The sequence below is a fragment of the Lipophrys pholis genome (assembly GCF_963383615.2).
Source record: "Lipophrys pholis genome assembly, chromosome: 6".
Classification (NCBI taxonomy): Eukaryota; Metazoa; Chordata; class Actinopteri; order Blenniiformes; family Blenniidae; genus Lipophrys; species Lipophrys pholis.
This window is the reverse complement of record NC_137629.1, coordinates 30,588,227-30,603,994: the sequence shown is the minus strand read 5'-3', so window position 1 is coordinate 30,603,994 and position 15,768 is coordinate 30,588,227. Positions and strand designations below refer to the sequence as shown.

The following is a 15,768-nucleotide window of genomic DNA, read 5'->3' as shown; positions in this document are numbered from 1 at the left end:
GAAAAAAAAAAACCTGCAACAAATTCCCCGGCGAGTAGCGCACCAATAAGCAAGAACAAGTTTTACAGAGGCAACACGGCACAGCAGTCGGTTTTCACAAATCTGGTGAAGCTGTAACGCAGCCGAGCCTAAACCCTACAGGAAGCCATTTTGCATGAAAGGCATGAAACACAATCCTCCAAGGTGGTAAGTCCGAGAGGCCTGACATTTGGCGAGTATATACAACAGGCCTTCCTGATGAAAATACAACAAAATGAAACTAGAATCTTAAAGGGCGTGGCCATGGTGCTCCAATGAATGTGAATAAAATATGAATATAATATTAATATGAATATAAGCCCGTCTGGACACACAAAAATGTTATGACACCCATACTCTAAACCCAACAGAAAAACTCTCTTGATTTTGTTCCCGTTAATTGTTCTCTGCACACATGCCTGTGTGGGTTCATTACAAAAACAAGCAACAGTGCCCTCCGGTGGCCTGGCATACTAACTACATCGTTGTCCGTGTGTCTGCTCCTGCAGTGTAAATAAAGAACTTTTCTTTCAGGTGTATCAAGGTGTTGTCACGTAAAACGTTGTCGTCTAAACGGGGCCTTAGATGTAATAGTTAGCACCGCTCTCTGTGTGCACCAAACCTCAACATGCACCACCGTGGGTGTGCGAGGACTCGTTCAATGCTGCTTACAGCTTTAATTTCATCTCGATATGTTGGGAAGCAGTTTCTAGAAAGCTTCTTAAGGTTTATTAATGCTCCACAGAACCAAACTATTTGTTCCTTATGTCCGTATTTCTTTCTGTCAGCTGTGGACCAAACTCTGCAGTATAACTACGAGTCATGGGGTGGCAGTGTTGAGACTAGAAGTGCTTGGCTTCTTCAAAACGAAACCATGGAAGTATAAAGACAGTCACATTTACACCGTTTAAAAGGCATATACCTGTTTTTGTGTGTTCGTAGAGTATGAATGAGCCTTTTTCTGGTTTCTTTAAGATATTATCTAATTTTGCCCCCACAACCCATCCCTCTGGTATTTAGAACTCTGGTTTATGAGAAGAAGCTCTGATTATTTCTGCGCCCATTTCCTTTCCAGAAATAGGCGCAATTAATCTAGAATAATTTTTCTAAAACTGCGCTCATCAGACTGACCGAAGCTTCCACTTCTGCCCTGAAAAATGTGACCGTTCGAGATGAGCAACATCATTCAGCCTCCGAGTCGCTTTGACTCTCCAGCAAGGCTGATTTACCACAGAGAAACGCCCACATGCTGATGTCAGGGAGCAAGAAGTGAAGGTCGAACCCTCCATTGTTCCTGATGGCCGAGGTGTGTCACCGGCGGCTGATTGGATCCTCAAGGTTCAGGCGACTACACGAAGATAAAACTTTGACCCATCTTCACTTCATTTGATTAACTGAAAATGAAAAGCGCGACCTGCCCGGCAGGGATGAGTAAAAGCCTCATCTGAATCGTTTAGTGGTCATAGTTGATTCATGTTTTCCTCTCAACTCTGAATGGTAAATTGCAGTAAATACAAAATATTAGACTAAATATTTGTGCTAATTATGAAGACAGATGTTTTTGTAGTATTGATTATATTTGCATAAAAGCTAAAGCGGCTTATCTTAAGAAATAAACGTCTCTTATTTCCAGTCCGTACAACTGCTTCATGCATTTTTTAGATTTGCATGTTTCACAGTGTACTCACAGGGTATCACATATTCTCATTGTGTTTCTGCACACACACACACACACACACACACACACACACACACTCACATTGTATAACATTTCCATCTGCAATGTGCAACTGAATGTGGTAAGTAGAGCATATTTATCCTTGATATTTACTCCATCACTGCATTTCAGTCTTTTGGCACATATGTGCATTTTTTTCTTTTCTTTTTCATTTAGTGTGCGAGTGTGAAACAATGAACACACAATCTTTCTGTAGATATATTATAAAATATCTGTTTCCAGCCAAAACCTTAGTGCATAACTTGTCCAACTTAAAGGTTCACCAAATCAAGCAACTTTACAGGAACGAGTTGAATGCATTTTCTTGGAACACTGGTTGCAAGAATTTAGCGGTTTCTGAATAAAAATGTAAAAAAAGAAAAAAAAAAAATTGCACACAAAAAAAACACTCCAGATCTAAGACATCGATTGCAGAAGAAATGTCATTAAAACTTTGAATGCGTCATAACAGCTGTGATTTACGCTTTCAAATCAATGTTTTGATCTCCCTGATGTTCCGACCAAATTCAAATTTTAAGGTGCATTTTTAAGTATATAATGGATGTGTAATGCACAGAAAGGCCACGGATATTAAGTGCACACACACACACATTATGGATCAAAACAAAGACACTTAAGTTCTCTTTCAGCCAGTGAGACTCTGGTGTTTGTGTGATAAACGGTTTCCTCTCAAATCGGTTCTGAATGCAGCGTCTCTCCTCGGGTCCGCTCAATCACTGCCATTCGTTTTGAGGCATGAACTTATGGAAGCCAGAGCCAGAGGGTGTCGTTCTACACTTATTACTTCAATATAAAACGTCACAGATCAGTGAAACTATATCAGAACCAAGAGAACAAGTGTCGGACATTGTGAGTCAACATTTTTAACATCTGAGCCTGTTGTTTTACAATCGCCAATTGTAGTTTGGGCTCGTTGTTCCCGGTAGATCAAATGTCTCTGAAGCTGAAGACACATCCCTCTTCTTCTTCTTCTTCTTCTTCTTCCTCTTCTTCTTCTTCTTCTTTTGGGTTTAACGGCAGTTTCCATCCATAAAGTTGCACTACCGCCATCTACTGGATCTTCATTGTATCCCACGGCTCACGTCGTCCCTGATGATTGTTTTACTCTCTCTTATCAGCAGCTTTTTCGTCCCTGATGACTGTTTCCCTTCTTCTTCTTCTTCTTCTTCTTCTTCTTCTTTACTTGGGTCAACGGCAGTTGGCATCCATGAAGTTGCACTACTGCCTGCCTGGTTCCAGCTAGTTCATACCATTCCCACCGCTCAAAAGAAAGAAAGAAAGAAAGAAAGAAAGAAGGAAAGAAGGAAAGAAAGAAAGAAAGAAAGAAAGAAAGAAAGAAAGAAAGAAAGAAAGAAAGAAAGAAAGACAGAAAGCGGGCTGAGGACACTTCTGCCCCTCCCCTTTTTAAGGTCCTTTTATCTCCATGGCAACCTAACTGCACACCTGCATGCCACTTTGTCTCCATGGCAACTAAACCGCACACCTGCAGCCTCAGATTACCAGTGACTCAGCACTTTTTTCTCCTCAGTCATGTATTCAATCATTCACTTGGAGCTCCGATCTGACCACAGTTGTAGCGAGTGAATTTATTGGAGCTGAACAAAACTCTTTGTCCGTCATCCCTGGAGAGAAATATGATGTCTGCTGTTGTTGGAGGGAAGTATGAGCCTTCAGCAGCCGGACTGTGTCATCAGATTAGAACTGCAACGATTCCTCCGTCAAATAATTTCCTCTCCCTCGAAGCCTCTTTAATCAAATTTAGAGCTCACATTTTGCACTGACTCTTTTAAGTGTGACACAATGTGCTTGTGTCACAGGCTAAGCCTTCCCTCCACAGCGGAAGAAGACGGAAGCGGCCGTTGGTAATAAGTGTGAGCAGTCTTGCTGCGAGCCAAAAGAATGGAAGACGCCAGGACCGAAAATGAAATGAAAATGGGCAAAATTAAGAGTTATGGGTTATGTGAGTTATGTGAACTGAATGTGAAGTTGCACAATTTAAACGCAGCCTTTATGAATCAGTATTTTTGTTTTGATACTTAGAAAAAATAACTTGGAAGGAATTTTATGTATTTTTATTGTTACTTGTGACTGAAACTCTTTGCTACTTTGCATTAAATACCTGCAATAAATGTAAATTTATCTTAAAAAGGAAATAAATTCGTCATTATGATGTGATCTATCTTATTTTCTATTGTATATTTAAAATTGAAACTTTTATCATTGTGAAGGCTGCAAAAATGTATCCTTAATGCCAGATAACAAACTGATGACCAAGCGCATTGATTGGTGGCGATTAGGGCAGTTGATCTATATAAAAGGACTTTAAATGTGTCTTAAATTTTCAAGATGCTTGCATTTGTATTTGCATATACCTTAATTTGTTTTAAGTTTATGTTGGTCATATGTTTAAATCAAATGACCATCACTGAACAAATACAAGTTTTTCTGACAGTATTATGGATAATCGCTTTCTCGTTTCTTCTATAATATATTTTTACCTCAAAACCCAACAGCTAATCTTAATCCTAATCTGAAGCGGCAACCCATAACTCAAACGCCTCACCACTTTACTAGAACCCGAGCACCCCTAATCCTAACCCTAACCCCCCAACCCCTAATCCTGATGCTCTAACCCTAATCCCCCCAACCCTAACCCAACACCCACCCCTATCCCACAACCCCTAACCTTAAATCCCTAAATCTCCTGATCCAAACCCCAACCCTGACCCCCAATCCCCAACTCTAACGCCCAATCCTAACCCCCGACCTCTAACCCCTGCCCAATGCTAATCTGACACTAATCCCTATCCCACATCGAAGTAACCCTAACCGATCACCCGAGGTTCTGGGAAAAGGGCCTGCAGTGGCCCACATCTGCTTAATGCTTTTCATCCCATATTGCATTAGGTATTGACAAGTGAACTCAAGTTCAAATCAGATTAAAAGTCCATCTTGAATATAAAAACGGACCCCTGGGGAGGAGTTTTTGTTCCTCCTTGACTCAGATTTGCTGATTGATTGTCCCATATTGCCTCCGAACCTCAATGAACTGAGGAAACTGGACCCGGCCTGCTTTGCTGTACTTGACAGGTGTCAGCGTGAGGGATGGCGAGCGCGCCGAGTGGAAGTCTGGGAGCCATATTGTAATCCGTCATTGTCAGGCTGGAGGGAGGAGAAAAAAGGGAGGGCCGCAGAGATAGATGGAGGGAGCACGACGTGACCATGAACTGTTGTAGACGGCTGACTTAAACTCTATAATCTGCCTGAATCCACCAAAGGCCGTTTCTGCTGCGTGGTCAGTGCTCTACAGGCTGTGTGTGTGTGTGAGTGTGTGTGTGTGTGTGTGTGTGAGTGTGTGTGAGTGTGCGTGTGTGTGTGTCAGGGTTAAGCCTGGGCTTAGAGGAGCCTGTCTAACATCTGAGATCCTGATCCCACATTCACAGCACAGGTTCCGACTCTGCACGAGCTCACAGCATCCAGCAAGAAGTGCATCAGCTGCGTTAAGACCTGCAAGCAACTTACTAATGGATTATTTCTTACTAGTTACTAATTCAAAAAGTACACAACAATGTTTTTAAGTGAAAAAGGGAAAGTTTTGTGGCATGTTGGGTGTCCGTTTGACCACGACGGCGGAAACGAGGGGAAGACCAACATTTTCTGTGACGCTAGTACTGCATTACTGCTAAATAGTAGTTCTGCACATGCTCAGTAGATAAAGAATAAGAACAACGTTTCCTCCGTCGTGTCGTGACTCCCAGTCCATATTCTCCCGTTGTTTGTTATTTCTGCAGTTGACAGTGAACGTAAAAACAATTAAACTAGTGTTAGGATTTATAAGTCTGTGTCAGACTGATTAAATCAGACCTGAGATAGTAATCGTTTACACAAATATTTATGAACAAAACATATTCACCAGGTGATTCCTACAGGTTCCGGCCGTGCTACTTGCTCCATTTGAAATGTAGGAATAGACCGAATTAACATGTGCAGTGAGTTTTATCCCCGAGAGGCGGTCCTTCTTCACAGAACTTCCTGTGACCCTTGACCCACTCCCGGTCCTCTCTGGGCCAATCGCAGTGGAGGATTCTTGACCTGCAGTAATCCTCCTCATCACATGGGGGACTCAAGGGGCATTTTCTCTCGGTTCTCAGCCTTTCAGTGAACGTCTATGTTTACATCCTAAAACTCTGAATCCCTGAAGTCAAAATGGCGGCGGAATACACGGGAGAATGTTCAAGCCGGAACCGTTTAAAACGAGGAATCAGCAAGTTTGACAAAGGAGTGGATAGTAATCAGTTACTTTACAATCGGTTATTTCCAACAGTAGCGATTGCAGAATATTGGACCGCCCCTGATGAAGAGGAAACATCCTCACTCCTTTAACTCCACACCTCCTCCTCCTCCTCCTCCTCCTCCTGCTGCCAGGCGTTGAGGTGTGATCAATATTTTTGTCATAACTCAGGGAAGAGTCACCTCTGTGGCGACATTAACATTCCTGCCTGAGAAGGGACCGGGCTATTACCTGGAATACCAAAAGAGCTGTGAGACCTTCCTGTGGGCTGCAGTGAAGTGCATGCTCCTCCGTCTGCATGTAAACTTACTAAGAAGAGGAGGAGGAGGAGGAGGAGGAGGAGGAGGAGGAGGTGTGAGTGCTTATTCATGCTGCTGCTGCATGTGTTAGACAGAGCCAAGCAGCTCTCAGCTCCTGGGGGACCGCCGTGAGAAGCGTACTCCGTGTTTGCTGCACTTTTCGCCATCTGCACCTCCTCCCCGTCTCCCGTCGTAAGCAAAGTCGCCTCTCAATTTGTAATGCTCCCCTCCATCCCTCCATCCCTCCATCCCTTCCTCCTTCCGCCCTCTCCTCCTGCTCCGTTCGTCCATCCCACGCTCATTACCTTACGCCCATTAATCCCATTAAGTAGCCATTAAACAACTGCTGATAACACCAAATGAACATCAGGCTCCAACAGCTAATAACTACAGGCCCAAACTCCTCCACACACTCCACCAGGAGGAGGAAGAGGAGGAGGAGGAGGAGGAGGAGGAGGAGGGTGGGAGGGAGAAGGAGAAAGAGGGAGGAGCAGCTGTACAACCCCACCCGTGGATATGATTGTGGCGGTTTCACTGTGATGCTAAAAGGAGAAAGAGGAAGAGGAGGGGGAGGAGGAGGAAGAAGAGGAGGAGGAAGAGGGAGGAGCAGCTGTACAACACCACCCGTGGATATGATTGTGGCGGTTTCACTGTGATGCTAAAAGGAGAAAGAGGAAGAGGAGGGGGAGGAGGAGGAGGAGGACGGAGGTGTGTAACATAGTAATAGTGGAATAGTGGAAGTAACTAATTACAAACACTCACATTACATGTATGCAATTTAGTTTAGGCAGACCTACTTTGCTACTTCAAGGTAAAGTTATGAATGAAATTACACCCACTACTGCAATCAGTTAGTATTTCTGGTGTACTTTTACTCATATCTGAAAACAATTTTCAAAATGTACTCCTTAGAATGTGAAGTAACTACTGAGTATGTTCAGTATGACTGAAGTCCATTCAATAACGGAAATTACATTTTCATATTTCCAGTTATTTACTATATATATATATATATATATATATATATATATATTCAGAAAACTGGGCCCACTTGAAGATTTTCAAGAGGATTTGTACTCGAGTATTAACGTCCACTTCTCCTTCCTTCTCCGGCGTTGTGGCGTTACAGTTGGGTGAGGAAGAGGAGGAGAAAGGAGGTGAAGAAAGGAGGAAAGGTGGAGTATCTAGAGTTTATTTGCTCCCACTGACTGTGTGAGAGCAGAACTGAAGCTCAGTGATGACTCAGCAGTTTACCTCCTAGTCTTGTTTCCGATTTTGGGATTATTGACTGAGACCTTTCTTCTTCACACACACACACACACACACACACACACACACACACACACACACACACACACACACACACACACACACACACACACACACACACACACACACACACACACACACACACGATTGTGGTACATGCGGAGGGATTTGAATATTAAGAGGCCATTATTATATTATTGACCTTATCTTCGACTCACGCAACAGAACCATAGAGAGAAATATTACAGATGAAGGCTGAACGTCTGCGAGGGAACGATAACAAAAAATGAAGACCAAGAACCCACGAAGAGACAAACTGAATGTTTTGTGTTCGTGAAGGAGGGAATGAGCAACGATTCAGATTAATTAGAGATTAAAATAACAGAAACAAAGAGGAATGAAACCGAAGCGACGTGAAGGTGAAGTTAGAGAGAGGAAGTGGTGATCCTTTGAGAGGATCAGTGAGTGAGTGAGGAAGAGAGGATGAAGAGATAAAAGAAGAGGAACAACACGAGAGCGGGAAGAGAGAGAGAGAGAGAGAGAGAGAGAGAGAGAGAGAGAGAGAGAGAGAGAGAGAGAGAGAGAGAGAAAGGATAAACTCATGGATTATAGATGTCTTGTCCTGAATGTGTCAGGCATGTTCGCTCGCCGCTCTGCGAAGGAGAAACCAGATAAATCACATCGGAAGCTTCTGCCCACTCAGTGGAGCCTCCTTCACCTCCTTCACCACCATCGCCTCTCCTCTCCTCTCCTCTCCTCTCCTCTCCTCTCCTCTCCTCTCTCCTCGTCATTAAACATCCTGAACTCCACAGAAAGTTTGCATGCCTCTGCTGCTTCAAACGACCAATCAGATGATTTTACTAAACTAATGCAAAGTTAACAAGAAGCTAAAATGCAGACAAACGACTTGAATTATAAAAATTTTGCAGCAAATCAGCTTAAACTTTTCTCATTTATTTTACTTTATAAAATCTTTCCTTTGACAGTAAAGGTAGCAGGTTGAAGAAGAGAAAGAGCAACCAGAAACCAGGTCAGAACAATCCAAAAAAAACTCGTCAAATTCAGTCCAAAGCCAGTTTAAAAGAGGAGCAAACATCAGCCTAAAAAGCCAAAAAAGTCTAAATTAACCCCAATTTAATAGCCGGTCCAATACTAGTCTAAAACCAAAGGAATAAGTCGTCAAAAAAACTAGTTTAAAACAGCCCAAAACTAAGAAAACAAAGCCAAATCGATTCAAGGGGTCCGTTAAAAACTAGTCGGAAAAAGTCAAGATACTTCAAGATTCAGTCCACAACTTTTGAAATCTGTCAAAAAAAAAAAAAGAAGAAAAAAATCACTTCAAAAAACCAAAATACAAATACTCTTTTCAAACCAATGACAAAACCATAACTAGTCGAAAACAACTTTAAAAGACAGATCAACTGTGTAATTAACCGTCATGTCGATGTAATCAAATACAATCAGGAGTTTTTACACTCAGATTCAGGCTTGTTCGGTGTACCGGTACTGTACTGGTATCGCGGTACTGACGCCTTTAAAACGATACTATACTGGGCCCGGCTGGTACCAGTATCTTTTTTTTTCCCGCCGCCGTGGAGCGTCACTGTGTTGGAGGAGAGTCAGTCTGTCTGTGGGGGAAGGGCGGCGGGATGTTTTGGATAATCAAAAGTGCGTAAAACGGCGCTCCGGTTTCTTTTATTTATTTATTTATTTTTTGCGCTCTGGTTTCTCCGAGACGGGGTGCGCGACCCGAGATCCGCAACTGAATAAGCGCTTCATACTCGACCTACACAACTTCAAAATAAAAGTCAAAACAACATATTTTCAACACAATCTTCTCCCAACCGAGCTTTTACTTTGAAAAGAATACCGGATGCGCATGCGTAAATGACATGGCGTTTGCGTCCAGGTGAGAGTGAGCATGCGTAAATGACTCAAACGACCCGTGGAAAGAGAGAGAGAGAGAGAGAGAGAGAGAGAGAAAGAGAGAGAGAGAGCAAGAGAGAGAGAGACTGCTGATACAGCCACAAGGCCGCAACTTGTAGAAAAAAGAGGTGCTAGAAGTGCTATATGAAGTACTTTGGCTTCAAAACAAAAGAGCACGGTGTCTCCATCAACACCGAAGCACCACTAGAACATGTGTGGCCAAGGGTGGAAACACTACTAACCTGCTAAACACCTGACGGACAAACACCCAGACCTGCATAAGGAGCTCAAAGAACCACAGGTAATAACTTATATACCCATGAAAATATGTAAGCTATTATAAATATTCGTATTATAAATATAATAAATAATATAAAAGAATATAATATGAACATATTTTATTTTAGCCATTTAATGTTATAAAGATTACTGCATAGTAACAAACCATTTAAAGACATTGGTCATACTTAAGACAGGCTGCATCTAATGATATTTTTTGTGTTTCTTTGTATTTGGGAAAGTATCGAAAGTATCGAACCACATGATGGTATCGGTACCGATACCAAAATGTTGGTATCGTGACAACACTACTCAGATTATTGTCAGATTAAATGCAGTTCGGCTGCAGTCAGGAGCAAATGTAGTCAGATTACAAGGAAGATTAATCAGATTACTGTCGGGAATAAACGTGACCTGTGGTCACATACACATGTAATCAGACTACATGAGGTCATCTTTCACACTGCTGTCAGAAGGACCAGTAAACAGGAGTTTAGTGGAGCGGTAACCAATTAGAGGCACACACACACACACACACACACACACACACACACACACACACACACACACACACACACACACACACACACACACACACACACACACACACACACACACACACACACACACACACAGAGAGAGAGCCCTGGCGGAGTGTGTCGGGTAGAATCCAGCGGACACACTGGTCCTCCATCACAGACCTTCATTAGTGCACAGTGAGCCGGAAACACACCAAACACACACTTACACACACACACACTTCCACTGCGTCTTGACGTCAGCTCGCTGTTGTTATTCTCCGCGCGTCTTCGTTCTCATCCGCGTCTCACTCTTTTTATTGCATCACATCAGCGGAGTGAAGGAAACATTAGAGCTATAAATCTTCATAAGAGCCACATCGGCCCGTCTGAATGCAGATTTCTAAAGGTCACGGCGGCGCCGCTCTCCGAACATCACAGCCGATCCGCAACAAATCTCTTCGAAACAGACTCTAATAGCCATGAGGGGGGGAAAAAAAAGAAAAGTTAATTGATATCGGTGATGCTTGTTGCACGTCTCTCTATCCTTCAGGCTTCATGTACATCAACCTACACCAGTTCAGGATAGTGAAGGACTGAAACGTACTTTTTCTGCAGATATTCACCAACGTAGTAGAACAAACCGCAACAAACGAGGAGGACAAGCTGTGTGTGTGTGTCAGCGTGCATGTACGTATGTATCTTATTACGTGTGTGTGTATATATACAGTATATATGTGTATGTGCGTGTACATAGCTATGTTATTACACGTGTGTGTGTGTCAGAATGTATGTAGGTGTTTGTGTGTGTGTGCGTAGGTATATGCCTATGTGTGTGTACGTGTGTGTAAGTTTGTGTGTGTGTGTCAGCGTGCATGTACGTATGTATCTTATCACATGTGTGTGTATATATACAGTATTTATGTGTATGTGCGTGTACGTAGCTGTTATTACACGTGTGTGTGTGTCAGAATGTATGTAGGTGTTTGTGTGTGTGTGTGCGTAGGTATATGCCTATGTGTGAGTACGTGTGTGTAAGTTTGTGTGTGTGTCAGCGTGCATGTACGTATGTATCTTATTACGTGTGTGTGTATATATACAGTATATATGTGTATGTGCGTGTACGTAGCTGTTATTACACGTGTGTGTGTCTGTCAGAATGTATGTAGGTGTTTGTGTGTGTGTGCGTAGGTATATGCCTATGTGTGTGTACGTGTGTGTAAGTTTGTGTGTGTGTGTCAGCGTGCATGTACGTATGTATCTTATTACGTGTGTGTGTATATATACAGTATATATGTGTATGTGCGTGTACGTAGCTATGTTATTACACGTGTGTGTGTGTCAGAATGTATGTAGGTGTTTGTGTGTGTGTGCGTAGGTATATGCCTATGTGTGTGTACGTGTGTGTAAGTTTGTGTGTGTGTGTCAGCGTGCATGTACGTATGTATCTTATTACGTGTGTGTATATATATACAGTATATATGTGTATGTGCATGTACGTAGCTGTTATTACACGTGTGTGTGTGTGTCAGAATGTATGTAGGTGTTTGTGTGTGTGTGTGCGTAGGTATATGCCTATGTGTGTGTACGTGTGTGTAAGTTTGTGTGTGTGTGTCAGCGTGCATGTACGTATGTATCTTATTACGTGTGTGTGTATATATACAGTATATATGTGTATGTGCGTGTACGTAGCTATGTTATTACACGTGTGTGTGTGTCAGAATGTATGTAGGTGTTTGTGTGTGTGTGTGCGTAGGTATATGCCTATGTGTGTGTACGTGTGTGTAAGTTTGTGTGTGTGTGTCAGCGTGCATGTACGTATGTATCTTATTACGTGTGTGTGTATATATACAGTATATATGTGTATGTGCGTGTACGTAGCTATGTTATTACACGTGTGTGTGTGTCAGAATGTATGTAGGTGTTTGTGTGTGTGTGTGCGTAGGTATATGCCTATGTGTGTGTACGTGTGTGTAAGTTTGTGTGTGTGTGTCAGCGTGCATGTACGTATGTATCTTATTACGTGTGTGTGTATATATACAGTATATATGTGTATGTGCGTGTACGTAGCTATGTTATTACACGTGTGTGTGTGTCAGAATGTATGTAGGTGTTTGTGTGTGTGTGCGTAGGTATATGCCTATGTGTGTGTACGTGTGTGTAAGTTTGTGTGTGTGTGTCAGCGTGCATGTACGTATGTATCTTATTACGTGTGTGTATATATATACAGTATATATGTGTATGTGCGTGTACGTAGCTGTTATTACACGTGTGTGTGTGTGTGTGTCAGAATGTATGTAGGTGTTTGTGTGTGTGTGTGCGTAGGTATATGCCTATGTGTGTGTACGTGTGTGTAAGTTTGTGTGTGTGTGTGTCTGTATATCAGTGTGTTGTACATAAATTGTTGCATGTGTGTATGTTTCCATGAATTTAAACTTGTGTGTATGTGAATAAATATTTGATGTAACTACTGTGTTTTGGTTTTAATTAATAGTTACAAGCACAAGTTGGTCCAGACACAATAAATAAAAAACAAAACGAAAAACAGTTTGATTAGTTGAAAATTTATCAGATTTTCGGAGTTCTGTTTATGGAAAAAAGAAAAACTCAAAGATAAAATCTAAGAAAAGAAAGAGAAGAACGGGGCTGCAGCTGAGGGCTTCCTTTGTGCTTCTTTCTGCAGGTTTGAGGACAGACACTCGGTCACAGTGAGGGAACAATCAAACCTCCCTCAGCTTCGGTGCGCCGAGGCGACACATATCACTGGATTTATGAGCTCAGCAGGACAGAGACGCTCTGAGGCGGCTTAAAAGAAAAAAAGGAAAAGAAAAGAAAACATAACCGGAGGCGGACATGTGCACATGTCTGAACACACCTGATGGTTTCACCTGGTACGTCACCGATACAACCCGCCCATCATCCCTCCACAACCAAGACCAGTGTGTGTGGAAATATGCAAATATATTGAATACGCCTGAAAGATAAAACTCTACGTGTTCATGCTTGGATGTTTAGTCGAACGGAGAAAAGGACATCGGCATGTCAATCCACCATAAACAACATCAAATTCATTCGTTCATGATGATGTTTGTCAATGAATGTGCATTAAATGAGAAAGTCTTTAATATTCACAAAAAACATAAAAAAAAAAAACACCAGATTTCGCAGATTACAAGTTTTATACAATTTTTTTTAACAAGATTAAGTAATGATTTTATTAAACAAATAAAATCTAATATTTCACCATTTTCTGTATCATTAAGTTTTAGACAATTAGCTAACAATTAATCAGTGAAATAAAATTAATCTACTATCATTACATCTTAAATTACTTTTTAAAAAAAATCTTTTTCTGGATTCATAAATAGTAACAATTATACCTAAAGCAATTACATATTAAACAATTAAAGCTTTAAAACAGGGGTGTCAATTCTAAGGCCCGTGGGCCAACAAGCAAAAAGCACTGATTTAAAATAAAAAATTCTTAAGAGTAGCGGACACAACACGAAGAATGGTCAGGGTGAGTTTGTAAAAACATGCAGCAGCTTTTGAAGAATATTTTATTATTTCTGGGGGCATTTCACTGCATTGTGCACCAATAGGTTTCATTCAAATTGGCTTTATATTGAGATTTATATAATTTTCATTTGTAATTGTTTGACATTTTCATCACATATACTACCATATAATACTTTTAATATACATGTTATTAGTGTGGAAATATCTATTAACTTGTCACTGACGCTCTTCGAGATATATCTGTATATAGTCTACTATAATCTGTAATGACTGTTACACGTATATTTTCACAGTAGATCCCATTTACCACATTTAGAATAAACACAGTTCCAATGTGCATTTTACTAAAGTAGTTTTACTTGTTTCTCATTCCCTTCTATCAAGAGTTATTATTAGTAATAGAAAAAAAATTGAATCACGCACACGCACGCACGCGCGCACACACACACACACACACACACACACACACACACACACACACACACACCCTGACTGGGAACCTCATTTTTGACCAATTTCCACTCGCAAAAAGCCTCAAATTTACCACTGAGCTCTAATAATCAATAATTTGTATGTAGCAAAAGCACAAAGTGAACCCGATCACCGTTTTGTTCCTGGGTGCACTCCCACTTCTGTCACATTCGATTAACTTTAAGATGCTGTTGAATTTTTTTTATTTTTTGGAACATGTTGTATAATTCATGCACTTTAATGAATATGGAGGGTTGCCCCAGTTTTCCTAATGTGGTCCAAACTTCTTAATGTCCGGGAGCCGGAGCTCCGGAGTGCGAGACAAGTTTAATACAGAAACCTCTGACATGTGTCTTTATGGGGGCTTCCATTCAGGGAGAGGTCACTTGAGTCTTATATTCTCATCAACCATCAATGAAATCATGTTGAGCAGCGCGCTGGCGGGAGAGAGGCACATTACCTTGACCACCAAAACAAGCACTCAGGATACTGCGTGGATACCAAGGAATGTAGCCAACTAGCAATCATGACAGCTCAAGAGCCTAACGCATCGCTTTGCCATCTTATCGGGACTAGAAGTGCAGGGACGGGGTTATGTTAAGAAAAAAAAAGGGGGTGGGTGGGGGGGTAGGGGGGGTTTGGGGTGGGGCAGGCTAACGTGAAATAGGCTAAATCTGTAACTAAGCTGAGTAATAGGCAGAATTACCTTTGTTGTACACTGGAAAGGACAAATGAGAGAGATCGAGAGATTGAGAACAACCAAAAAACATGAAGATATAGAATCACAGAGCATTATTAAGGAATCTTTTTTATTTATTTATTTTTTTTTAAATAACATGAGTGAATACAAACCTTTTTGGAGGTAAACTCAGCTAAACCTGGACTAAAAAAAGGCACTTAGAGAAGGTGATAAAATGCAGAAACACTTGGTTTGGCTACATTCCTGTCTTATCCCACTGAGTCTTGGTGGCAGCTCCTACCTTTAAAGTTCGGTCGGATCCTGGCGTCGTAACCAGAAACTTTGCCCATGAGTTTGTCGAGAAACTCCGACGGCGGCATCGGGGAGGCAGCTTTCCTTGCCGCGGCTTCTTTCGACGCCGCCAAGCTGGAAGAGAGGAAGGAGGGAGTTTAGTTAAGAACCGAGAAAGACAAAGTTTCTTTGTAGCTGTAAATACGCCTGTATGTAGACGACAGTCGCTTATATGTTGCTGTCCGGATTAGAATCTCTCTTGACATTTCTTAACCAAACATGTTGGATTAGCTTCATATTTTCAATGAAAAATATCAACATGTGAACCAAGTACTGTGCAGCAGCTCACACTTCTTTCTCTTTTATTTTTTTTTTTACAATATAGAGGATTCAAAACTTTGTGTCATGACAAATTTTCAAAAATCCCTCCTCGTGCACTTTTAATGTTAAGTGTCTGGAAATATTTGGTC

General features: G+C 41.5%; 1 protein-coding gene across 3 annotated transcripts in view; it reads right to left on the bottom strand.

Moving 5' to 3' along the window:
* Positions 1-15,768, bottom strand: part of glra1 (glycine receptor, alpha 1) — a gene marked incomplete at both ends in the record, with an annotated part of 106,866 nt that overhangs the window by 61,054 nt on the left and 30,044 nt on the right. For 2 of the 3 annotated variants that reach the window (XM_080466370.1, XM_080466372.1), the window contains one exon: positions 15,309-15,433. In XM_080466370.1, coding sequence (XP_080322496.1) covers positions 15,309-15,433 — 125 coding nt within the window. Of the gene's footprint in view, positions 1-15,034; positions 15,047-15,308; positions 15,434-15,768 lie in introns of all 3 variants that reach the window. The other variant, XM_080466371.1, reaches the window with a different exon arrangement.